This window comes from Bufo bufo, chromosome 6 (genome assembly GCF_905171765.1).
Source record: "Bufo bufo chromosome 6, aBufBuf1.1, whole genome shotgun sequence".
Taxonomy (NCBI): Eukaryota; Metazoa; Chordata; class Amphibia; order Anura; family Bufonidae; genus Bufo; species Bufo bufo.
The window spans coordinates 434,196,297-434,221,645 of record NC_053394.1 but is presented as its reverse complement, the minus strand read 5'-3'; the positions used below and the strand labels follow the sequence as shown (position 1 = coordinate 434,221,645).

General features: G+C 40.8%; 1 protein-coding gene across 1 annotated transcript in view; it reads left to right on the top strand.

Moving 5' to 3' along the window:
• Positions 1 to 18,980, top strand: part of LOC121005828 — a 55,658-nt gene extending 36,678 nt beyond the window's left edge. The window contains 37 exon segments of the mRNA XM_040438589.1: positions 1,592 to 1,806; positions 1,910 to 2,053; positions 3,837 to 3,993; positions 4,490 to 4,517; positions 5,795 to 5,912; positions 6,042 to 6,134; positions 6,231 to 6,294; positions 6,380 to 6,478; positions 7,811 to 7,914; positions 7,996 to 8,134; positions 8,426 to 8,772; positions 8,850 to 9,020; positions 9,265 to 9,574; positions 9,704 to 9,771; positions 9,864 to 9,951; positions 10,026 to 10,143; positions 10,256 to 10,379; positions 10,460 to 10,596; positions 10,680 to 10,935; positions 11,016 to 11,258; positions 11,967 to 12,143; positions 12,232 to 12,377; positions 12,466 to 12,556; positions 12,652 to 13,041; positions 13,178 to 13,304; positions 14,288 to 14,406; positions 14,572 to 14,768; positions 14,977 to 15,160; positions 15,242 to 15,407; positions 15,798 to 16,231; positions 16,314 to 16,517; positions 16,608 to 16,733; positions 16,819 to 16,989; positions 17,118 to 17,222; positions 17,463 to 17,558; positions 17,657 to 17,788; positions 18,848 to 18,980. Of these exon segments, the coding sequence (XP_040294523.1) occupies positions 1,592 to 1,806; positions 1,910 to 2,053; positions 3,837 to 3,993; positions 4,490 to 4,517; positions 5,795 to 5,912; positions 6,042 to 6,134; positions 6,231 to 6,294; positions 6,380 to 6,478; positions 7,811 to 7,914; positions 7,996 to 8,134; positions 8,426 to 8,772; positions 8,850 to 9,020; positions 9,265 to 9,574; positions 9,704 to 9,771; positions 9,864 to 9,951; positions 10,026 to 10,143; positions 10,256 to 10,379; positions 10,460 to 10,596; positions 10,680 to 10,935; positions 11,016 to 11,258; positions 11,967 to 12,143; positions 12,232 to 12,377; positions 12,466 to 12,556; positions 12,652 to 13,041; positions 13,178 to 13,304; positions 14,288 to 14,406; positions 14,572 to 14,768; positions 14,977 to 15,160; positions 15,242 to 15,407; positions 15,798 to 16,231; positions 16,314 to 16,517; positions 16,608 to 16,733; positions 16,819 to 16,989; positions 17,118 to 17,222; positions 17,463 to 17,558; positions 17,657 to 17,788; positions 18,848 to 18,862 (5,903 nt within the window). The 3' untranslated portion in view covers positions 18,863 to 18,980.
• Positions 18,981 to 25,349: the final 6,369 nt, after the last annotated feature.

Here is a 25,349-nt window from a genome sequence, read left to right as displayed (position 1 = left end):
TGTAAACTTCTGCCAATTATACGTCGCCGTCCCTAAACAGACGCGAAATCTCAGCCTCAACACATTTTTACAGCTGCAGAATGATTTACCAAATATAGAGCGCAAACCTGCTGGCCTAGCAGTTGGGTGAGTATAAAAGTGGTGGGTGAAGGCTGATGGTCATCCTTCAGGCTCTGCACCTAGAGGTAAGCGGGCGTCACCTTGTGGATATCCTCCTGGATTGTATTCAGCTTCCCAGCGCTTCTTTTTCTAGGACTCCCCAATCCATGGAATTTATTGTAGATTTTCTCAGATTTTTTTTTTCTATAAAGTCACAAGAAGGTGAAGCCCGGAAAACAGTCCGTACCACCGTTAGACTGCTTACGTATCCGGTAGACTCTACGTCTCTACTTTGTCCTATGAGCCATCAGTGCTTTCACTGTTTAGAACCTGTCAGTGAAACTTCCCCCATGTTGCATTATGTATTTTCTGACATAGGCCCGCCATTGATCTAGGGCCTGTAAGGGGGGAAAAAAATTAAGAAAGGAAGGCGGTGGGGGGGTTCTACGCTGACCCTACCCTTTCTAGTTGTCTCTTGTCATTAGACCACTGTTGGCATTTGGATGCAGAATTTAATCAGATATTCGCACCCATGTTCCTAACACTGCTTCAGTGATAGCATGTTCATTACAATCAGATTGGACAGGGAGGGGAGGGTGTCCTTGACTGCATTGGGTTGGATGGAAACGTGACATACACGAGGCTCCATACCTCAAATGACTCGATTTCACCAATATTTACTGAATATTTAGTTGCCAAGAGTCTACAGGTGTAGGCCACTGCTGAAACTTCATCTCTTTGTGTTGGCCCAACAGATTAGGAAATTGCTGTTGGTCTCAAGAGACCAAGATGCTCCTTACAATTCAGCATGAATTGTTTTGATTGATTGTTGTAGAAGTAAAGCTCACAAAAGGAGGACTTGACCTTTTGCAAGCGCCGGAAACACCCAGGCTGGAGACCACGTAGAGGATCCAAATCTAATCTTACATTTTTTTTCTCATTTTTTTAGCTTCATTTTCCTGTCATTGTGCGGTTCTCATTTTAACATCTTGAAAAAGTGCCAAAGGTAGGTCAATAATAATTGGAGACATGGGCAACATGGTCAGACCTTCTCACAGCTTGGGATTAATAACAACATTTTGTTATATAAGGTCTATTTGTCCCAAGAAATGTTATCCAAAAAAATCTCTTGACCTTTTTGGATAAATATATCAAGAAAGATATGTGCCTGTTAGGTTAGAAGTTAAATATATGCCTTGACCAAAGTGGGGCCATAATCCGATGGAGGACTCCTTAGGAGGGGGCTGAGAATGAAAATATTTCACTGGGTTGCTCGTGTCTCATAAAATAATGTTAATTATGGCCCCTATGTATGGTATTGTAGAGTAGTGAACTAAAAACTGACCACCATTTATCACCACTAAATGTGATAAAAGTGGAGCAGAAGCCACAGTTAATATTTGTGATCATTCCCTCGAAGGCTGCATGAAGGTGCAAAATTGTGAAGTAAAAGTGTACAAAATAATTGTATATTATCTCCCTCGTCTCACAGGAACAGCAAACATGAGTAGCGACTCCGAGATGGCCATTTTTGGCGAGGCCGCTCATTTCCTCCGAAAGTCAGAGAAAGAGAGGATTGAGGCCCAAAATCGCCCATTTGATGCCAAAACATCTTACTTTGTAATTGACCCAAAGGTGATGTATGTAAAAGGAGTTATACAGAGCCGAGATGGAGGGAAAGTAACCGTAAAGAAAGAAGACAACACCGTAAGTTCTACCTTAAAGGAACTCCATGACATAGAAAAGAGCAGCTACTTCTTCTTAATCTGTAAGTCTTGACATCCCACCGCTCTTCCATTTTTCGGTACAGACTGTAACAGTGAAGGAAGATGAAGTTTTCCCCATGAACCCTCCAAAGTACGATAAAATTGAAGACATGGCGATGATGACCCACTTGAATGAACCTGCCGTCTTGTATAACCTCAAAGAGCGTTATGCAGCCTGGATGATCTACGTAAGTGTTCATCTCTATTGATACCGGGGCCATCGTTGGTAGGTACTACAGAGTCAAGGGGTTTTCCGAGATTTTGATATTGGTGGACTATCCTCAAGACAGGTCATCAATAGGGTCAGACATCTAATAAAACAGGACCCTTAAGGTCTTACATACACAGAGGGTGGAACCTCAGAATCATTTCCTTTGGTGGGCCCAAGGGACTTCATCTATTTCATCTATATCAGATTGATCAGCTGTTTGAGGAGGCCTCGGCGTTCTGTTGAGTGCCGCCGCCTCCTTACAGCTTACCAAGCACAACGCTGTTCATCATACCCGAGCCATGCTTGGTATCGCAGCTCAGCCCCATTCACTTAAATGTGACTGAGCTGCACCTAAGCCATGTAAAGGATGAAGGTGACGTCACAGGCCTGGGGGGAGGGGTGCCGGGAGTCAAACCGATCACACATTCATGGCCTAGCGATATGAAAATCGTGGAAAACCCCGTTAAGGACATATAGTTAAGCAGAAAATGATTGAGTACTCATGTAGCTAGCTCTGAAATCAGTTTTGTCTTTGTATAGCCTCAGGCTAGCGGTCAAGATGATTGAGGGGGAGCTTGTCGTGTACAAAAAGACAAAATGGTGGTCACCTATTCAGTTGTTTAGAGTCAGGCGCGGTTTTAGTAGGTATTAGTTTAAGGCCTCATGCACACGACCATTTTATCTGTGCCCAATCCACATGGATCCATTTGTTTCTATGGCTGTCTGCATCTGTAGGTCAGTTCCACCGTCCATTACATTATAGAACCAGAATTCGTTTAGAGTGAAAACAATGCAGAATGCACATAGAAGGTTTCTGTATTTGTGGACCTCAGTATGGACATGGTCATGTGCACAAGGCCTACAGGCCTTACCTTTCTTGTATGTTGGCTATTGAAATGATTGTGTGCCATTTTTGCATGACTTATGCAGGTTTCTTATCGTATAGTTTTTTTTACACATGACTTTGCCCTTTTGATCTTTAGGTGTATAGATTGAAAAAATAGTAAAAAAAAAATACATTTATTGTACATTCTAGTTAATAGCTCATGGTAATCATTAGGGATGAGCGAATTTCATATTTTGAAATTCGAGTTCGGGTTCGGGTTGTGGCATTTACTGAATTGTGTTATGGATTCTGTTACCACGGACGATAACGCAATTCCGTGACAGAATGCCTTTAGAGGCATTCCGTTATTCATTCCATCATAATAGAAGTCTATGGCCTGCATAACGGATCCGTCCCATTTCCGTTATGCAGGAGAGGACTCCAGCATAACGAAAACTGGACGGATCTGTTATGCAGGCCATAGACTTCTATTATGACGGAATGAAGCATTCCGTCACGGAATTGGAATATGAAATTCGCACATCCCTAGTAATCATATTGTGTTACCCTAAGATAGGTTTAGTTTTTTTTAAACTTTTTTACTACCATTAATTTTGATATATTATAGGCTAACTGGGTCAGAGCTAGTGTTACAATAAGGATTGTTTGGGGCACGGACATTTTTTGGGGTATTTTATGTATATTTTTTATTTAAATGACTTGCTTTTTTATTTTTGTCTTTCAACTGGACAAGAGACTTTATAATTTTATACACTTTTCCTGCACTAAAGTTTTCCACTGTAACATTGCAATTACAGGAGAAAACGTAAGATTTTTGGCCTACACTCAAAGTCACGCAAAATGTCCTTAAATAGTCTTCTTTATTGCAAATTGTGAGAAACCAGCATAATGATACCTGTTTTACTTTTTGTAGACCTATTCTGGACTCTTTTGTGCCACAGTCAATCCCTACAAGTGGCTGCCAGTGTACAACCCTGAGGTGGTGGCTGGATACAGAGGCAAGAAGCGTCAGGAGGCCCCACCACACATCTTCTCCATCTCTGATAACGCCTATCAGTTCATGTTGACTGGTGAGTGTTAATTAGCTCTGATAATCCTGAAGGACAAGGGGTTTCCCTTTCAAGAACATGTCGACATTTAATATGTCATATTTCCTTTGTGAAGCTCGGTTTAGGTTAAAGAGGTTGTCAGCCATTATATTTTCTTAGCAGTATAGGCCAGCATAAAATAATAAAATAAGTCATGCTCACCTTAATGATCCCATTCCAATGTTTCCCAGTCCCTTTCTGATCTCCACTTCATGGTCCCTCTCGAGTCAGGTCAATGTGGCGGCCAGCGATTTGGCCGGGTTGACATTTCCTGTGTTTCGAGAGAGACCAGAAAGTAGAAACATTCGCGGAACAGGAACCTTCAGAACAGGAACGCTGGGGATCCCATAAGGCTGAGGAGGACTTATTTTATTTTACACTGTTCCGAGCCTTTGACAATTCCTTTAAGCGGCTCGATGGATGGTGGCAGATGTTATTTCTGTCTTCTTCTAATAGATTTTTTTTTTTTATATCTTAGATCGGGACAACCAGTCTATCCTGATCACGTGAGTATGTTGTCCATGTCTCTAATACTATCGTAGTGGCACAGAAGCTGTGCTCGTGTAATCACCACTAGAGTCCGGTGGGGATTGACAACCTAGTCCACAATGCAATCAGGAAAAGTTCTCATCTTAGCTGGTAAACCCTTTAGATACTGCAGTCAATACCGACCATGTCTTTTAAGGTGTTTGATGGCATGAAGGGGTTTCTTCTGTCAGCCCATCAGTTCCCCGCTCTGTGATTATGGGGCACCATTGGGTTACCATGGCAGTCATGGACCTAACTAAAGCCCCAAGGTTGGCCATAAGCATTTGTCAAGTAGGCCATAGTATAAAACCTACAGACAATAATAATATGTATTCCAAGTGATCGAGAGACTTCTGCATCAGTCCCCTAGGGGGCAAGAATAAAAATGAATTTGAAGGAGCATTTCCAGAATTGACATTTACTGCCTAGCCACAGGATTGGAGACAAATGTATGATATTTGGGAGTCCAACCTGCAGTGAGGAGCTTGAATAAAGTGGCAGACAAACACGTGTACTGCTGCTCCATTCAACTCACTAGGGCTGAAGTAGACAGCAAAGTGTTGTAGATGGCTTCCTTCTGGCAGGCCCATAGACAATGCATGGAGCGGCTGCGTGCATCCTCAGCAGATGCCCCATTTATGTTCATACTCATTGGGTGCATTGAGGAGGAAAGGGGGACAGGGGACCCTCATTCTTGTGATGCCGTGGATAATAATAGAAGTTAAGGGTTGTGCCACCTCAGACATTGGTGGAATATCGCTTTGGGACCCGCATGTTTCTCTAGAACAGGACCCCAAAAGTGAACAAGAGCGCACCACACATGAGCTGCATTTTTCTATCGGAAGTCCCATAGAAATTAAAGGAGAGTGCACCGCGCAAGTACGGGCACCGTTCCATTCACCTCTGTGGGACTTCCGGAAATAGCTGTTCTCTATTCACTTCGGGGGGCCACATTCTGGAGATACTGTAGGAGTGGTAGGTGGGACCCACATCTATCTGACATTAGTGGCATGTCCTAGCGATATGCCACCAATGTCTGAGGTGAGACAACCCCTTTAATACATTGTATGTACCCCAAAATGTTGTCACTAAAAAATACAACTCATTCCACATAAAAACAGCCCTCATAAACTGCATTGACGGAAAATAGCTGGTTCTTGAAGGGTTAAAAGAAGGGCAGATAACTTGCCTAGGACTGGGGCCATCTGGGTAATGGATTCATGACTATGAAGCTAACCCCTTCTGCATTCCATAGTGGAGAATCCGGTGCCGGGAAGACCGTGAACACGAAACGTGTCATCCAGTACTTCGCAACAATTGCCGCTATTGGTGACCCAAAGAAGAAGGAGGCCCAGCCCGCTGGAAAAATCCAGGTAAGTTGACTTTCTGTAACTTTATTATTTTGGTAACTGAGGAATGATTTTTCACCTGTACAGTATGAGCTAGGTCTGGTTATGTTCTCCTATATGTATCTTAGTATTCTCTTTTTTCTACTCGTACAGGGGACCCTTGAAGACCAGATTATTCAGGCTAACCCATTGCTGGAGGCTTTTGGTAATGCCAAGACTGTCAGAAATGACAACTCCTCCCGTTTTGTAAGTTCCACACTAGTCATTGTAATGAAGGAACCACTGCCACAAAATGACCAGGAAATAAAAATATCATTTTTTTTGCTCCCGTAAAAACTTTAGGGTAAATTCATCAGAATCCACTTTGGTACCACAGGAAAGCTGTCTTCTGCTGATATTGAAACATGTAAGTTGAGGCCAGTGTTTAAACAAAACAATTCATATTTGTGGGTTTGAACTTTTTATAAGATTTGTTTTCATCATTTTATCAGATCTACTGGAAAAGTCCAGAGTGACATTCCAGCTGTCTGCAGAAAGGAGCTACCATATCTTCTACCAGATCATGTCCAACAAGAGACCAGAGCTGATCGGTAAGAGGTGTTCTTCAATTTTTGTAGAGACAGAAGCAATCCAATTTTAAGGATTATTCTGTACTAGAATAATTGCCCAAACCACAAATCCACTGATGAATACTAAGAATGAAATGAATAGTTGCCAACAGTCCTCAATTTGCCTGGACTGTGACTATTTTTGAGGGTAATCCTGGTAAAGATTTGGCCCCATCCTGTAAAACCCAAGGCTCACCTCTCCTTCTCCCAGCGTCTACAGGCCTGGCTCCTCTTTAGCTCCATGCACAGCCCCAAATTACATCCTTACTCTGGAAACATCAGGACATTGGCCCTCATTTATTGTTCTTCTCTCCAGAATTCTGGTTTATAAAAGGAGAAAAATAGGGCTTTTGCGACTTTTTGCACTGGCTTGCGCAAACATGTTGCAACTTTTTGCATTTTTACACCACCCATTCCAGTTTTGTAATGTGGTTGTAAAAGTGGATGTGTTAGCTATGTTAATGAGTTTCACTCCAGATTTATAATTAAGACTCCAGTGGTAGGGAGGAGTAGAAAAACTGGAGGAGCTTTTCTAGACAAAAGTGTTAGGTTTAAGGATGAGACAAATTTATCAAACAACATGAGACATTTGATAAATGTGGCATAAAGTACAACACAGACTCAAAGAAAAACTGACTTCAAATATTCTCCTTATGATAAGTTCCCCCCATTGTGGTTGTCAGTGCACTCACTGTTGGCCCATGTCAGGACGTCAAGTGTGCCCACGTACTGAAAAGTGCTATAAAGTGGAGCTCATAGTTGAAAAGTACCTGGCCTCCAGGTAGAGGTGGAGACAAGGATAAGGGAGTTTGAACTTTGGGATTTAAGGTCTAATTTTGGGGTTTCATCTGAGGACTGAATATATGGTTCTGGTATGGGGTCTATGTAATGGGATGTGAGGATAAATTTTGCGTCTTTGTATGATGTTTTTATTATGGGGCCAGCTCTTAGGTATGAGATTTTGGGTCTGGAATAATTTGGGGGTTTGGTCTCATTTAATGAAGTAATTCAGGCTTTAGAAAAACTGCAACTTTAACAGTAATAGGCATCTGAGTTCATAATTCTGGTCAACCCCGTCCCTCTGTACTGTTCTCGCTGCAAAGTCCTTGTAGTGAAGACAATATACAGGATCATTTTGAATGGAAGACATATTCTGGAAAACCCGGCCTTATTGCAAGCCATGCCCCAACCAACCCAATCCCGTACCATGCTGCACCCCCATAAACCGCACCCTGGAAAAGTGCACCCAATGCTCCAAACAAGATCACATCATCGCCTACACTGTCCAATTATTTGTTTTCATTTCTTATCCAGATATGCTTCTAATCACAACTAATCCATACGACTTCCCATTCGTCAGTCAAGGGGAGATAACAGTCGCCAGCATTGATGATCAAGAGGAGCTGATGGCTACAGATGTAAGTTTGACTAATGTTTACCCAGAAACCCGCTAGTGATATGATATATTGCTATAGAGATGCTGTGCTTATGATTAACAGAGTGCCATTGACATCCTCGGGTTCAATCAAGATGAAAAGGTCGGCATCTACAAAATGACAGGTGCCGTAATGCACTACGGTAACATGAAGTTCAAGCAGAAGCAAAGGGAGGAGCAGGCCGAGCCTGACGGCACAGAAGGTAAGAGGTTCAGGATATTGTACATTTATGATGTCTGGACCTAAAAAGATTGAATAGATGGCTTCCAAATGTAGCATTAGGTGTGCTTCATGGTACCAAATACCAAAATATATTTCATAATGGCTGTATTACATTTTCTCAAGTAATAATTACATCTATTGCTATATGGCCGTAGAGGCTTACCTACTTTGTCTAAGGCATGTCCGGAACATGACAAAAATTTTGTAAGTTACGAAAATCAAGTAAAGCATAATGACTAGTTTATCTACAAGAGTTTCATCTCTCTTATAGTGGCTGACAAGGTTGGATATCTGATGGGTCTAAACTCAGCTGATCTACTGAAAGCTTTGTGCTACCCAAGAGTCAAAGTCGGAAATGAATATGTGACCAAAGGTCAAACTGTCCAACAGGTATGTCCCAGCGTTTTATAATAATCACCTCTAATTAAAAATTGTCCAAAACCTGACGAGATTACAACTTCCATTTAGGTGAACAACAATGTGGGTGCCTTGGCCAAGTCTGTGTATGAGAAGATGTTCTTGTGGATGGTCATCCGCATTAACCAGCAGCTGGACACCAAGCAACCAAGACAGCACTTCATCGGCGTCTTGGACATTGCTGGATTTGAGATTTTTGATGTAAGTAATGGAACATCACATGAGATACTTCGTAATGTATAATTAATACACAATTAAGAAATATTTTTTATAATCAGTACAACAGCTTGGAACAACTTTGCATCAACTTCACCAACGAGAAGCTGCAGCAGTTCTTCAACCACCACATGTTTGTCCTGGAGCAAGAAGAGTACAAGAAGGAGGGGATCGAGTGGGAGTTCATTGACTTTGGAATGGACTTGGCCGCCTGCATTGAGCTTATTGAGAAGGTATACAATGCAAATAAAAAGACATACTATTCTGAGGCATGATATATACATATAGTAAGGCATACAGTAGTGACCAGTAGTATATTTACTGCATAAAATGTAATTATGTTAATAGGAAAATAATCTGAACTGCAATATAATGCATTAAAGTACAAACTCAATGTTTTATGGAGTTCATAAAAATTTAGCATGCTAATGACATAAGTATAAGTATATGTAATTATTACTAATTATCATTCATCAGCCAATGGGCATCTTCTCCATCCTTGAAGAGGAGTGCATGTTCCCCAAGGCAACAGACACTTCCTTCAAGAACAAGCTGTATGATCAACATCTTGGCAAGTCCAACAACTTCCAAAAACCTAAACCTGGCAAAGGCAAAGCTGAGGCTCACTTTTCCCTGGTCCATTACGCTGGGACTGTGGACTACAACATCACCGGCTGGCTTGAGAAGAATAAGGACCCACTGAATGAGACTGTCATTGGGCTCTACCAGAAGTCTTCAGTGAAACTCCTGTCTTTCCTGTATTCCGCATATTCTGCTACAGAAGCAGGTATTGTATTGTCACAGTGACCAAGTGTACTATTAAATGTCTACCCACAACATATCTAACAACACAACCACACACACAAATGTTGTCATGCTAATAGAACAAAACTGAATGATGTCCTTTGTGATATAGAGGGCGGTGCAAAGAAGGGTGGTAAGAAGAAGGGTTCCTCTTTCCAGACTGTGTCTGCTCTTTTCAGGGTAAGTATAGATATCTTCATTGCAAAGGTTTATATAATTGTGTCTACATTTTATATTGGATTTTTTATGTGTATAATCTGATATATCTAAAGGAAAATCTGAACAAGCTGATGAGCAACTTGAGGAGCACCCACCCCCACTTTGTACGTTGTCTGATCCCCAATGAAACCAAGACCCCAGGTAAGAAGTTGTAGGTTTTACTTAGGAAACAATTTTCTTGTTATGTTTCTACAAGCTATTTTGTGTCTGTATAGGTACTATGGATCATCATCTGGTCATGCACCAGCTCAGGTGTAATGGTGTGTTGGAAGGCATCAGGATTTGCAGGAAAGGATTTCCCAGCAGAATCCTCTATGCTGACTTCAAACAACGGTATGGGTTAAATACATCTTCTGGCTGTTATTGACAGGCCGAATCATTACTTATCATAGAAAGGATCAGGTAGCAATGAATAACCAATCTATACCATGCTTTGTTTATACAGTTACAAGGTCCTAAATGCCAGTGCTATTCCAGAAGGTCATTTCATTGACAGCAAAAAGGCTTCAGAGAAGCTTCTTGGATCCATTGACATTGACCACACACAATACAAGTTTGGACACACTAAGGTATTTTTATTCCATCTTTTTATATTATGGAGATTTTTCTATGGAATACTTAATGTTAGATCAACTTCTTTGGTTTATAGGTCTTCTTCAAGGCTGGTTTGTTGGGTACCCTTGAGGAGATGCGAGATGATAAGCTGGCACAGCTGATCACTCGTACTCAGGCTATGTGCAGAGGATACCTTATGAGGGTTGAGTTCCAGCAGATGATGCTGAGGAGGTAGCTTTGCATTTATTCATAGAATAATGCAATTTATGCTTGTTATGGACAATGTTGATTAAATAAGTGTGCTTTATTTCCAGAGAATCCATCTTCTGCATTCAGTACAACATACGTGCTTTCATGAATGTCAAAACTTGGCCATGGATGAAACTTTATTTCAAGATCAAGCCTCTCCTGAAGAGTGCTGAGTCTGAAAAAGAGATGGCCAACATGAAAGAGGAGTTTGAGAAGACAAAAGAAGCCCTAGTTAAGTCAGAAGCAAAGAGAAAAGAGCTGGAGGAAAAGATGGTCTCCATTCTCCAAGAGAAAAATGACCTGCAGCTCCAAGTTACATCTGTAAGTCATTCATCAGAAGAGTCTCGAAAGAATAATTTGGTTCAAAGTTTTTAATTTGGTTTTATAAATGTATATCACAGGAATCTGAGGGCCTGGCAGATGCAGAGGAAAGATGTGAAGGCCTCATCAAAGCCAAGATTCAACTGGAAGCCAAAATCAAAGAGATTAATGAGAGGCTAGAAGATGAAGAAGAATCAAATGCTGAGCTGACAGCCAAGAAGAGGAAACTGGAGGATGAGTGTTCTGAACTCAAAAGGGACATTGATGATCTTGAGCTGACATTGGCCAAAGTAGAGAAGGAGAAACATGCCACAGAGAATAAGGTATGCACTAACATGTACACCATATTACCAGATTGGCATATTATTGATGGTTCTTCTTGCTGTACATCAGAGTTTAAATGTGTTGCCCACTTTATTGTCAATTGTATGTATTGGGCAATCCATTTTTTTGTTTGAATGTTCTCTAAGAATAAACTACCCACAGGATGTCCCCTTGCAGTGATGTCATTGAACAGTGATAATGAGTAGGGGAACATGGCAACAGGTGTTTAATTCTCAAGGTGTTCCACCACAGGAAAATGCAGCATTACAAACTTCCTACTGAAGTCAAAAGACAGATGCTCTTTGTAGTTTTTCTTTATTTTGACCAATCGATATGGATCTTGAATGTTGGATCTCTTCCGTATTAACTTGCAAGCTGACAAGCTGACCTTACTGCTTGGTCCTCCTACATTCAGCTGTCTATGCAGTAGAGCTGTATAGGATTTTATCATATATCATGTAATGTCACTGCTATGGAAATAAAGCATTACTTGGTAGCCACTGAAACCCATAGCATCCTTATAATGCATAGACATCAATGGGTTCTCCATTATGAGAGCAAATTTTTCCAGATCAGAGAAGAATTCCATGCCCTCTATTAACCTCATATTAATGCTGTAGACGACAACCCAATTAGTATGGTATCATCGATCTTATGATAACTAGACTATAATAAAAAATACTGCTTTTAACATTCTCATAATGCAGGTAAAAAATCTCACAGAAGAAATGGCAGTACTTGATGAAAGCATTGCTAAGCTGACCAAGGAGAAGAAAGCACTCCAGGAATCTCATCAACAAACCTTGGATGATCTGCAAGCTGAAGAGGACAAAGTCAACACCCTAACAAAAGCCAAAACCAAGCTGGAGCAGCAAGTAGATGATGTGAGTGGAATGAGCACATGTTATATAACATATTATGGGCTACAACATTTTATTGATGGTTAGTTTTCATGTGTATATTATATTGCAGCTTGAAGGATCATTAGAGCAAGAGAAGAAGCTTCGTATGGATATGGAGAGGGCTAAAAGGAAGCTGGAAGGTGACCTGAAGTTGGCTCAGGAGTCTACAATGGATTTGGAAAATGATAGACAGCAACTGGATGAAAAAGTTAAAAAGTGAGACTCATAAATGAAATACCGGTCAGAAACATGTCATGGACCAGAATGAATATATTAAGTGTATTTTGTTTTTCACTCAAAACAGGAAGGACTTTGAAATCAGTCAGCTCCAGGGTAAGATTGAAGATGAACAGGCTCTGGCAGCTCAATTACAAAAGAAGATTAAGGAGCTCCAGGTACAAATTTACATATTTCTTTTGTGTGTGTGTGTGGTGGCATTCATGTTTCCTATCTCTTTATACTATACTTTGGTTTTCAATTGAAACAATAGGCTCGTATTGAGGAATTAGAGGAGGAGATTGAGGCAGAACGTGCAGCTCGCGCCAAGGCTGAGAAGCAGCGCTCCGACCTCTCAAGAGAGCTTGAGGAGATCAGTGAGCGCCTGGAGGAAGCTGGTGGTGCAACCTCTGCTCAGATTGAGATGAACAAGAAGCGTGAGGCTGAGTTCCAGAAGATGCGCCGTGACCTGGAAGAAGCCACTTTACAACATGAAGCTACTTCCGCTGCTCTCCGAAAGAAGCATGCCGATAGTACAGCAGAGTATGGGGAGCAAATTGATAATCTGCAGCGGGTCAAACAGAAACTGGAAAAAGAGAAGAGTGAACTCAAGATGGAGATTGATGACCTTGCCAGCAACATGGAATCTGTCTCCAAATCCAAAGTAAGTGAAGACCATGGCATAATTTGAAGGATGTTCCAGCGATACTACTAATCCTAGTATCCTTGGTCATAGGATGGAAAACCTTTGTTTAGGTTTGCCTAAATAAGAAGTCTTGAATATATCTTTTATTTTACAGGCAAATTATGAGAAAATGTGCAGAACCCTTGAGGACCAATATAGTGAGATTAAAACCAAGGAAGAAGAGCATCTTAGAGTAATCAATGACATAAATGTGCAGAGAGCTCGTCTTCAGACTGAAAATGGTAATAATCTTTATTCTTATTAATATTTCTTATTTAGCTTCACATACAGATGTGTCCTTGTCTGCCTTTCCCCTTGGCTCAACAGATTTTGAGGTGATTGTTTCGAGATGACCCGCTTTAAACAATAAAACACAAATCTTCTATATTCTGTTGGGAATTATTTAAACCATGTGTCTCTATAAACTACGGGGGTCATTTATTAAGACCGGCGTTTTAGACGCCAGTCTTAATAAAGCTGCCGGAGGATCTGCCAAAGTTATGAGGCGCTGGCCTCTACATAACTTCAACATATCCAGTGCCAGTCTAAATGTAATGACAGTTTCCTACCAGTCTTACATTTAGACCATTTTCTACGCCTAAGGGTCCATTCAGACGTCCGCAAGTGTTTTGCGGTCCGCAAATTGCAGATCTTCAAAACACCGGACTACACAAACCGGCACCCCAAAAATGCCTTTTCTTGTCCGTGTCTGCGCACAAGAATAGGACATGCTCTATTTTTTTGCGGGGCTGTGGAACGTTAGTGCGGATGCGGACAGCACATTGTGTGCTGTCCGCATCCGCACTTCCGTTCTGTGGCCCCATTGAAAATGAATGGGTCCGCACCATTCCACAAAATTACGGAACGCATCCGGACCCATTCATACGGACGTGTGAATAAACCCTAAAACAGGAGAAGAAAATAATGAATGAAACGGACCGGCCGGACCATCCCCTTTCCTGTCAACTTTTTTTAGACCTGGTGTGAGCGTGGAAAAGTTGCTGACTGCGGTGCAAATAACAGCAATCTGCGCCAGAAATACACCTAATATAGGCATATTTCTGGATAATAAATGACCCCCTATGTCTCTATGGACACCTAGTTGTGATATCGATAGCAACCTTTTGAACGAGCCCTTAATTAAATGTTCTCAGTGGTAGAGGGGGACATAACTGTATATAATACCACATGCACCAATTGTGTTGCTGTTTGTTTATGCACAAAGGTGAATTCAGTCGCCAGCTTGAAGAGAAAGAATCATTAGTTTCCCAGCTCACCAGAGGGAAACAAGCTTTCACACAGCAACTTGAAGAGCTGAAGAGGCATCTGGAAGAGGAGACAAAGGTACACAGAACTTTCAACAAGAACCTGTCACATTGAATGTGGTGTCTGAGCTGCAGGCAGCACATTATAGAGCAGACACCAAGTTCAACATGACGGGTGACCTTCTTGGGCTGAATTATATCACTCAATTACATTTCAACATTTATGTTTGTTATTTTCTCAAAGGCCAAGAATGCCCTGGCTCACGGTCTGCAATCTGCCCGCCATGATTGTGACCTACTCAGGGAACAATATGAAGAGGAACAGGAAGCCAAAGGAGAACTTCAACGTGCTCTTTCCAAGGCCAACAGCGAGGTTTCACAATGGAGAACAAAATATGAGACAGATGCCATCCAGCGCACAGAAGAACTGGAAGAAGCCAAGTAGGTTCCACAATCAATATACAGCTCATATACTAAAAAGTTGATATCCAATTTACAAATAATTGATTATTATGGTCCTAGTGACACATCTGTTGTCAGGTCTAGGTGGACAGAGGATTCAAAATGACTTTGTAGATCCTATTTGATAATTTTTTTTAATAAAAGTAATTTATTTATGCACTTAGTCATGGATTTCTTTGTGTGACAGGAAAAAGCTTGCTCAACGCCTCCAAGAAGCTGAGGAACAGATTGAGGCTGTGAACTCAAAATGTGCCTCTCTGGAGAAGACCAAAACAAGGCTTCAATGTGAAGTTGAGGACCTGATGGTGGATGTAGAACGGTCAAATTCAGCCTGTGCAGCCCTTGATAAAAAGCAGAAGAACTTTGACAAGGTTTGTCCACCATGTCGTTTTCAGGTTGAAATTAGGCAGTATGCTGTTCGACTCCTTTTTAATAATGTTTTCAACATTCAGGTGCTGTCAGAATGGAAGCAAAAATATGAGGAGGCTCAGGCTGAATTAGAGGCTTCCCTGAAAGAGTCAAGGTCACTTAGCACTGAGGTCTTCAAGATGAAGAACTCATATGAAGAGGCATTAGACCAGCTTGAGACTCTGAAGAGAGAAAACAAGAACCTCCAACGTAAGCAAACATGCGAATGAGAATAATGGTATTGCAAATCAGCTCTCCTCCAGAAAGAAGAAAACTGTTGATTCATGGTTGGCCCTTATGAGTACAGAGCAATTTATCGGTTTGTATCTCATCCAGACAACCAGTAGCCCTATCTGTACTGACAGGAGGCAAGAACCCCCAAAAGTCTGTCAATGGATGGGTGTCTATTCTTTCTGAAGGGGAGTTAATTTACATACTTTTTTTCCCATTAAAGTCTTCATACATCAGCAGCATCGCTTTAATGAAACCTGAACCCACCAGGTCTTCATAGTCATCATATTTAACCATTTTATGAATATCTTAAAGATTATGCAAAGCAGTAGATAATTGGATAATTATTATTATAATTTTCTTATTTAGAGGAGATCTCAGATCTGACAGAACAAATTGCAGAGTCAGGAAAAACTGTCCACGAACTGGAAAAGGCCAAGAAAACAGTAGAGCAGGAGAAGTCTGAGCTACAGTCATCATTAGAAGAAGCTGAAGCATCACTGGAGCATGAAGAAGCTAAGATTCTCCGAGTACAACTTGAGCTGACACAAATCAAATCTGAAATTGATAGAAAGATTGCAGAAAAAGATGAAGAGATTGAGCAAATAAAGAGAAACAGCCAGAGAGCCTTGGACTCCATGCAGAGCACTTTGGATGCTGAGATCAGAAGCAGGAATGATGCTCTGAGACTGAAGAAGAAGATGGAGGGAGATCTTAATGAGATGGAGATACAATTAAGCCATGCCAACCGCCAGGCCGCAGAAGCCCAGAAACAACTCAGGAACGTACAGGGACAACTGAAGGTATAAAATTTAAGGATGAATGCAGCTGGAATTTAAGACAAGATGACCCATTTGGTAACTTACTGAATAATTTCTTACTTAGGATGCCCTGCTGCATCTTGACGATGCAATTAGAGGAAATGAAGAGTTGAAGGAACAAGTTGCGATTTCTGAAAGGAGGAACAATCTCATGTCTGCAGAAATTGAAGAGATGAGGTCTGCCCTAGAACAGACAGAACGTGCACGCAAAGTGGCAGAACATGAGCTCCTGGATGTCACTGAGCGTGTTCAGCTGCTCCACTCCCAGGTAAGAAAGATTTCATTCTGTCTCAGAAATTTTAAGCAACTTTTATGTTAGAATAAGAATTGCCTTATAAATTGCCCTTTATTCTACCAGAACACCAGCTATATAAACACTAAGAAGAAGCTGGAAGCTGATGTCTCTCAACTGCAAACTGAGGTGGAAGAGGCCATCCAAGAATCCAGGAATGCAGAAGAAAAAGCTAAGAAGGCCATCACAGATGTAAGCTTTCATACCCAACTGTACGAAGAAATTAAAATAAAATAAATGTGCTTAAATAATTCTCTGTCACATTGAACTTTGTCAGGCTGCCATGATGGCTGAAGAGCTAAAGAAGGAACAGGACACCAGCTCTCACCTTGAAAGGATGAAGAAGAACCTTGAGCAGTCAGTAAAGGATCTTCAGAATCGCCTTGATGAAGCTGAGCAGCTGGCACTGAAAGGTGGCAAGAAGCAGCTTCAGAAACTGGAGGCCAGGGTGAGTCAATGGTGTTATAGTTAAAATAAAGGTAAAGATTAAAGTGAAATGCAAGCAAGTTCTTTGAGATATCTATGGTCTAGAAATGCCTTTACAATACATTTATGATAATTATAATGAATTTTCAGGTACGTGAACTTGAAAATGAGCTTGATGCAGAACAGAAGAGGAGCTCTGATGCTGTGAAGGGTGTGCGTAAATTTGAGAGAAGAGTCAAGGAACTGACCTACCAGGTTTGTAGCGTTTTCTTAATAAGCTCTTGTCACATGGGACATTTATAAAATACACCCAAATTGAATGTACTTCTCTAGAAAATATGGATGTCTGAGCCATTGGTTCTATATAAGGGTAGAATTTCATACAGGCTGGACAGACATTGGAAAGGGAAATGCATGATCAACCCTCTTCTATATTGAAGACAGGGGTCATTAGCCAAGAAAAGTTTTAACTTTTTTTTATTTTTCATTTTACAGTCTGAAGAGGACAAGAAGAATGTGTTCAGGCTTCAGGACTTAGTTGACAAGTTGCAAATCAAAGTCAAAGCTTACAAGAGACAAGCAGAAGACGTGGTAAGTAGATCGCCTCCACTGTGTTGAAAAGATTTCTTTTAGATGAAACACAAATATATGAGAATTTCTCATAACTAATCCTGTATCTAATTATTTAGGAGGAACAGGCCAACGTCCATCTGTCCAGATTCAGGAAGACTCAACATGAGCTGGAAGAGGCTGAGGAACGTGCTGACATTGCGGAATCCCAGGTCAACAAACTAAGAGCCAAGAGCCGTGACATTGGCAAGGTGAGGTCTTGGGTTTCAAAACTCCCTTTTAATATGGGTATTATGACTATAAATAGGTTTATATGGAATCACACCTACATGACACTTATTGTGGTGTCCACTAGCATAACTACCAGAACCTATGTCCAGTCTAGAAGAACCTTGGGAGTGCTCAGTGTGAATTACTAAACTAAGTGTGATGGGGTTCATAGAAGACCTGTCCCATGTTATTAATTCTGTTTAATTTTAGACAAATGTCGGTCAAACGCACCAATTTTGGCATGACCGGCCAAACATATATTGCAGATAAGGCCTCCAGCCCTACGGCAGATATCAGGGAGATATGGATCCGACATGCTGAATTACAACTACTTGATCCTTTTGTTCTTGGTCAATAAGCCTCTGCCAGAGGTGTTCTCTCTTCAGGACACATGCATGCTCAGCCGGGCTGAGTAGCCATGTGTATTGGGGGTCGGAAGAGATAGCTATCACCCAAACAAGCTTTTAGGCAGGCCATACGCATTAGATATCTCAAGCCATAATGCTCATTAGGCTGATAGCTGTTCCTCTCAAACCTCCCCTCTACATATACACACTTGACTTGGCCAAGCATGCATGTTTTCTCAATGGCGAGACTGGAATAAACTGCTGCCAGATACCTGAGGTGGAGAAGTATATCTCTTGAGAACAAAGTGGTCTGACATGTTGAAATTCAACTGACCGATAATTCTTTCACAATATCCACTGTTGGAGAGAGTTGGGGCATGGCCATGTACATCAGATGGTCACCTGGTCCCGCTGAGATCGAAAGCTTTGACCAACAGTCATCGCACGTCTATGGCCAGCAGCCTTACGGAACAGGGATTCACGGACAAGATTAAATACTGTATTTATGATTCCACAAATGAACAGATCAGATCTTTTCATTAATTAATTAAGGGGATTGGATTTTTCTAAGTTCAGATAATATCAGGCATGGCATTGACAGTAGAAACTACGAGATTCATCATCAGTTACTTTATGAAGCACCTTTGTATATGGTGTCTACTGGAGTTAATACTTGTCTTCTTTTTATTCCAGAAAGCAGAAGAGTAAAGAGGACACGCCATAATTTACAGAAGACGTTCATATAATATGGGCTTTGCTGTAATGCTCTTACGTATTTAAATCTATATGTTTAGCTCTAGGTGCAAATAAAATTGTAAAAATAAGAGATTGCTTTGGTGATTCTCCATTTCTATCCTGTTAATCTGTAACACTGTGTTACAGTGGTGGCCTAGGCTAACGCTGCTCTGCTCACCGGCCCCCCATCCCGCAGACCCACCTCCCACTTCTTCCCGGCAGGTGCAGCTGGCAGGGGTATCTCTGTCCTGCTTGCTGACTCAGCCACCCGCTGTCTCCTGCTCTTAAAGGGCTAACGTGCACACACCCTAGTCTTAACCAGCCAATGGCTGGCAACCTTGGGGCACTTAAGACACTTCCTCAGTTACTAGTTTGATAGTGTCCCGCAAAGATGTGTTGTATTAGATTTGTCTGCTTATGTACTGACTTCTGCCCATTTCCTGGATATTGAACCTCAACTGCCTGACCTGACTCGATCTTCATATTGACCCTTTGCTGCCTGCACTGACTTCAGACTGTTCACTGGAATTCAAATACTCTGCCTGCCCTGACCTCAGCCTGTTTATCTGATTGCAAGTACTCTGCCTTCGCTAGCCACTGGCTGTTCCTGACTACGGTTTTGGCTGGTCCCTCAGTGTTCTGCACTGTTGTCTCTGACCAGCATGAGTCAACTGTCAACTGCACAGAGACTACTCCAGAAGGTAGGGGCCTAGTGGCTTCCTTGCAGTGAAGTCCAGATCCTTGTGTAGGGACTGGACTACTAGGATAACGCTCTTAGGAATAGCTGTTTGGTTGACACTGTGGTTCCGCACCCACTGATGTAACACATTGGAAGGACCTGTATTTTTACCTGTATTTTAGATTCGGATTGGTGGGTATACATATTCTCATAGTCTCTATTCATAAAAATACATTCTAAATTGTTCACTTATATGTTCTTGAAATATTAGAGCCCAGACAACAAAAATATCATACCAAACTTCATGTGAAGCTACCTAACTAGTCTGCAGATGAAGCTCTGAGAACGGCCTGGTCTACTAAGCCATACCGGTCAATGGCTTGGATCAATATCATACATGCAGCAACTTTATCTCTCTACAAATATCACATGTACCTTACCCATGTGAACCAATAGAATGTCACTTAAAATAAATTCACATCTATACATTAAGTCTGTTACCAAGAAACCAAAGTCTAAAAGGTTTGTAGAACATCTCCCAGATCTCTAGTCATTAGGAATCTTCATGTATAATGAGGTGAGTCCCTGTAATCTGTGGCACTGCAGTCTTAACAAATAAGATACCAAATAAAGATAGTTGCCAGAGCTGGTTGGGGATTGGTGGATACCTACTCAGGGGTGGGGCCTAGATCATTTTACTATAAAATTGTATCCAATATTCAAGTCAGTTTTGTAAAAAACATTCCTCAAACATCCTCACAATGTAAAAGTGACAGACGAGATATATCCCGTACTCGACAAGCATAATGTATTACAGCAACTTAGAAGGAACCTTAGATGACGAGATGAGTCCATACTGCCCTCTACTGGACATTGTCCCACCCTAGTATACCAAGATCAAACCACATTTCAGCTTGATCCAGTCCTTTGTGGCACCATGGCCAAGCTTACTGGGAACCGTTACGGTAGTAGAGACAGAAGTTGATTTCAGATTTAATATTTCAGCACACGGCAATTAAAATAAAATTTTGTTGACAAAATGTGGTGGTTTGTCCAGGATTACGGTATGTTCTGTTTCTGTTACCAAACACAGGCTAGGAATAAGAGTGATGCTGTTTCTGAAAAAAACTCCCTTTTAGTGCTGCACACTAGCTATTTGGCCACCAGGTAGCGTTGTACTCCGCAGTGCTGCACCCTAGCTATTTGGTCACCAAGTGGCATTGTACTCCTCAGTGCTGCACACTAGCTATTTGGCCACCAGGTGGTGTTGTACTCTGCAGTGTTGCACACTAGCTATTTGGCCACCAGGTGGCACTGTATACTGTGCAGTGCTGCGCACTAGCTATTTGGCCACCAGGTGGCATTGTACTCCGCCGTGTTGCACACTAGCTATTTGGCCACCAGGTGGCATTGTACTCCGCAGTGCTGCACACTAGTTTTTTGGCCACCAGGTGGTGTTGTACTCCGCAGTGCTGCACACTAGCTATTTGGCCACCAAGTGGTGTTGTACTCCTCAGAGCTGCACACTAGCTATTTGGCCACCAGGTGGTGTTGTACTCCGCAGTGCTGCACACTAGATATAAGACCACCAGGTGGTGTTGTACTCCGCAGTGCTGCACACTAGCTATTTGGCCACCAGGTGGCGTTGTACTCCGCAGTGCTGCACACTAGCTATTTGACCACCAGGTGGCATTGTACCCTGCTGTGCTGCACACTAGCTATTTGGCCACCAGATGGTGTTGTACTCCGCAGCGCTGCACACTAGATATATGACCACCAGGTGGCATTGTACCCTGCTGTGCTGCACACTAGCTATTTGGCCACCAGGTGGTGTTGTACTCCGCAGTGCTGCACACTAGATATAAGACCACCAGGTGGTGTTGTACTCCGCAGTGCTGCACACTAGCTATTTGGCCACCAGGTGGCATTGTACCCTGCTGTGCTGCACACTAGCTATTTGGCCACCAGATGGTGTTGTACTCCGCAGCGCTGCACACTAGATATATGACCACCAGGTGGCATTGTACCCTGCTGTGCTGCACACTAGCTATTTGGCCACCAGATGGTGTTGTACTCTGCAGCGCTGCACACTAGCTATATGACCACCAGGTGGCGCTGTACTCCGCAGTGCCCGATGATATAATGGGCAGGAAGGTGGTTATTAGGCTCATTATCAGGTCTCTATAACACTTTACCCCATGTAATGGGAAACCAATAGAACCTAAGCCAGCTGCTGTATCTGAATCTCAGTCAGGTTCTGTTCACTTCTGTGTCCGAGCCTGTACTGAAGAGTCGGCATGTTTACCAGGAGCACTGGGTACAACCACATCAAACACATGTAAATAATGACTATAAGAAGTGGAAAATACTAATATATAGATTTTAGATATATATATAGATAGATGATAGATAAATGAATAGATAGATAGATAGATAAAGTACAAAAAAGGGCAGCACTCCATAGTAAACATGAAAAACCTTATATTCACCCATGTGGTACAGCAATGTATCAGCTCAGCAATAGAGCCTTTCTCGTTCTCATGGGTGAATAAAAGGTTTTTCATTTTTACTATGGAGTGCTGCCCTTTTTTGTATTTTATGTAGTGGGTAATTGCTTATTCCCATAGGGCATTGCACCCGCTTATTGCTATTGTCTGTGCTGCCATTTTTTCTTATTAGATAGATAGACTCTATATGAGATAATAGATTGCTACATAGTAAATAGATATAATACATAGATAAACAGATAATAGATTGATATATAGCAAATGGATGAGATCTGAGAGTTAAATCAATCAATCAATAAATAAATATCAGATACAGATATATATAGTAAGTTGATCAATGTGAGATATAATTTAAATAGAACAGATGACAGATAATATACAGATTCATGGATGGATGGATAGATATCAGATAGATAGATAGATAGATAGATAGATAGATAGATAGATAGATAGATAATAGATAGATAATAGATGGATAGATAATAGATAGATAGATAATAGATAGATAATAGATAGATAATAGATAGATAGATAGATAGATAGATAGGAGATAGATGGATAGATAGATAGATAATAGATAGATAGATAGATAGATAGATAGATTGATAGATAATAGATAGATATGTATGCGATAGATAGATATTGGATAAATAGATAGATATGGGATAGATCAATAGATAGACGCATATATATATATATGCGATAGATAGAAAGATAGATTGATTATGATAGATAGATAATAGATAGATAGATAGGAGATAGATAGAAAGAAAGATAGATAGATAGATAGATATGCGATAGATAGATAGATAGATAGATATGAGATAGATAGATAGATAGATAGATAATATATAGATAATAGATAGATAGATAGATAGATAATAGATAGATAATAGATAGATAGATAGGAGATAGATAGAAAGAAAGATAGATAGATAGATAGATAGATAGATATGCGATAGATAAATAGATATGTGATAGATAGATGATAGATAGATAATAGATAGATAGATATGAGATAGATAATAGATAGATAGATAGATAGATAGATATGTGATAGATAGATGATAGATAGATAATAGATAGATAGATAGATAATAGATAATAGATAGATAGATAGATAGATAGATAGATAGATAGATAGATAATAGATAGATAGATAGATAGATAGACATTAGATAGATAATAGATAGATAGATAGATAGATAGATAGATAGATAGATAGACATGGCTTGACAAAGGCTCCATCGAGTGAGCTGAAATGTTGCTGTCTACACATGGGTGAATAAAATACCCTTTTTTTTCACGGATATCTGTGTGCTGCCTTGGCCTTTCCTTACATAGAAGGATAGATAGATAGATAATGAATGATAGATAGATAAATAGATAGATAATAGACATATAGATAGATAGATAGATAGATAGATAGATAGATAGATAGATAGATAGATAATAGATAGATAGATAATAGACAGATAGATAGATAGATAGATAGATAGATAATAGATAATAGATAGATGATAGATAATAGATAGATAATAGATAGATAATAGATAGATAGATAGATAGATAGATAGATAATAGATAATAGATAGATAGATAGATAGATAGATAATATATAGATAGATAATAGATAGATAGATAGATAGATAATAGATAGATAGATGGATAGATAGATATAGATAATAGATAGATATAGATAATAGATAATAGATAATAGATAGATAGATAGATAGATAGATAATAGATAATAGATAATAGATAATAGATAGATGATGACAATATTTATGTGTAAAATCTGGACACAATATATTTTTCATTATCTAGGCAGCGGTACAGCTGACCCCCGACCTCTCCTCCGCGGAGGTCCCTGGATCCAGCTTTCCTCTCTGCTCTGCAAACAATGAGGGAGATTCACTAATGAAGCGCTGTAGAATTCTGAATTTCTTACGTGTTTTAGGGCGCTTTCAGATGACCATAGTGTTTTGCGGATCAACAAAACACGAATACCGGCTTTGTGCATTCCGCAAACTGCAGACCGCACATGGCCGCAACCATAATAGAAAATGCCTATGCTTATCCGCGATCGCGGGCAAGAATAGGATATGCTCTATCTTTTCTACGGAGCCACGGAATGGAACCACGGATGCGGACAGCATCTTTTGCGGACCCATAAAAATTGCGGAATGGAGGTGGACTCATTCAGACGGCCCTCTGTATCATCCCTTAGACACTTTTACACCGAACCTCAGTAGTTTATTGGTGTAACGTGTGGCAGCCATGAGGTGATGTAAGGAAGAGGAGAACATCCGCCATGCCTCACAAGTGGTGCCAAATGTGCACGCGCCATTTTTAGATGTTTGGTGTCATTTCACCTTTTCTGGCAAAATGCTGCTAAATCTCCCCCAATGAATCTGGAAAGGCTCAATATAAGGCAAGCAGGACAAAGCAAAAAAACGGTAAAGTCTGAGTGCCCATAAGGGCGCTAACTCAATGAAGACAAATCTGTATCCAGAGAAGTAGAAAAGAGATATTAATAAAGTGCAGAGTCTTTATATCGCTATACTATTATCATAGTTTGAGCTGACGATCGGGAGCAGTGTGGTTCACCGCCTTACCTTCTGAGTTCGGGGCCGTGCAGGGGGCTGACACGTTGCCTCCAGACCTCTTATATACCCTCATCTCATCTGTAATCATAGTAATAATGAAATCTATATTTGGCAATTAGTTCTGGATGCAATAAAATCCAGCTGGAGAAGTGATGACGCAGGGAGGATTCTACTGGTGTCGGGCATTAGGAGACCTCCTTAACAGAACATATGGACAAGTCATTTTTGCACAAGCATCATCTCGGGTTTTCCTAGGTCAAACTTTTCCCAATATGACCTACCTCCTCCCCGGAATACATTCTGTCACTTACAAAGAGGACAGAATTTGGCAGCCTCTGCACGATACATGTTCACAACGTTTTCTAGCAAAGAATTAACTCAAAAGTAGTTGCTCGAAGAGAACAAAAAAAATCTAAAGGAATTTTTTTAATGGAGGAAAAATGTATAATAAAGACAATAATTTAGATGCAGGATTTCATAATCAAATTCAGGCCAATGTCTAAAAATACAAAAATACTCAAAAAAAGTAACTTTTAATGGGGAAGACAATCGATGGCGCTCTAAAGATCACGTTTCACGCTTGTTTAAGTTATCGACTTAATTTCTTGTCTAGCTTCTGGTTCTCTAAGTTCAGGTTATAAATTTTTTTAAATTTTAGAATTATA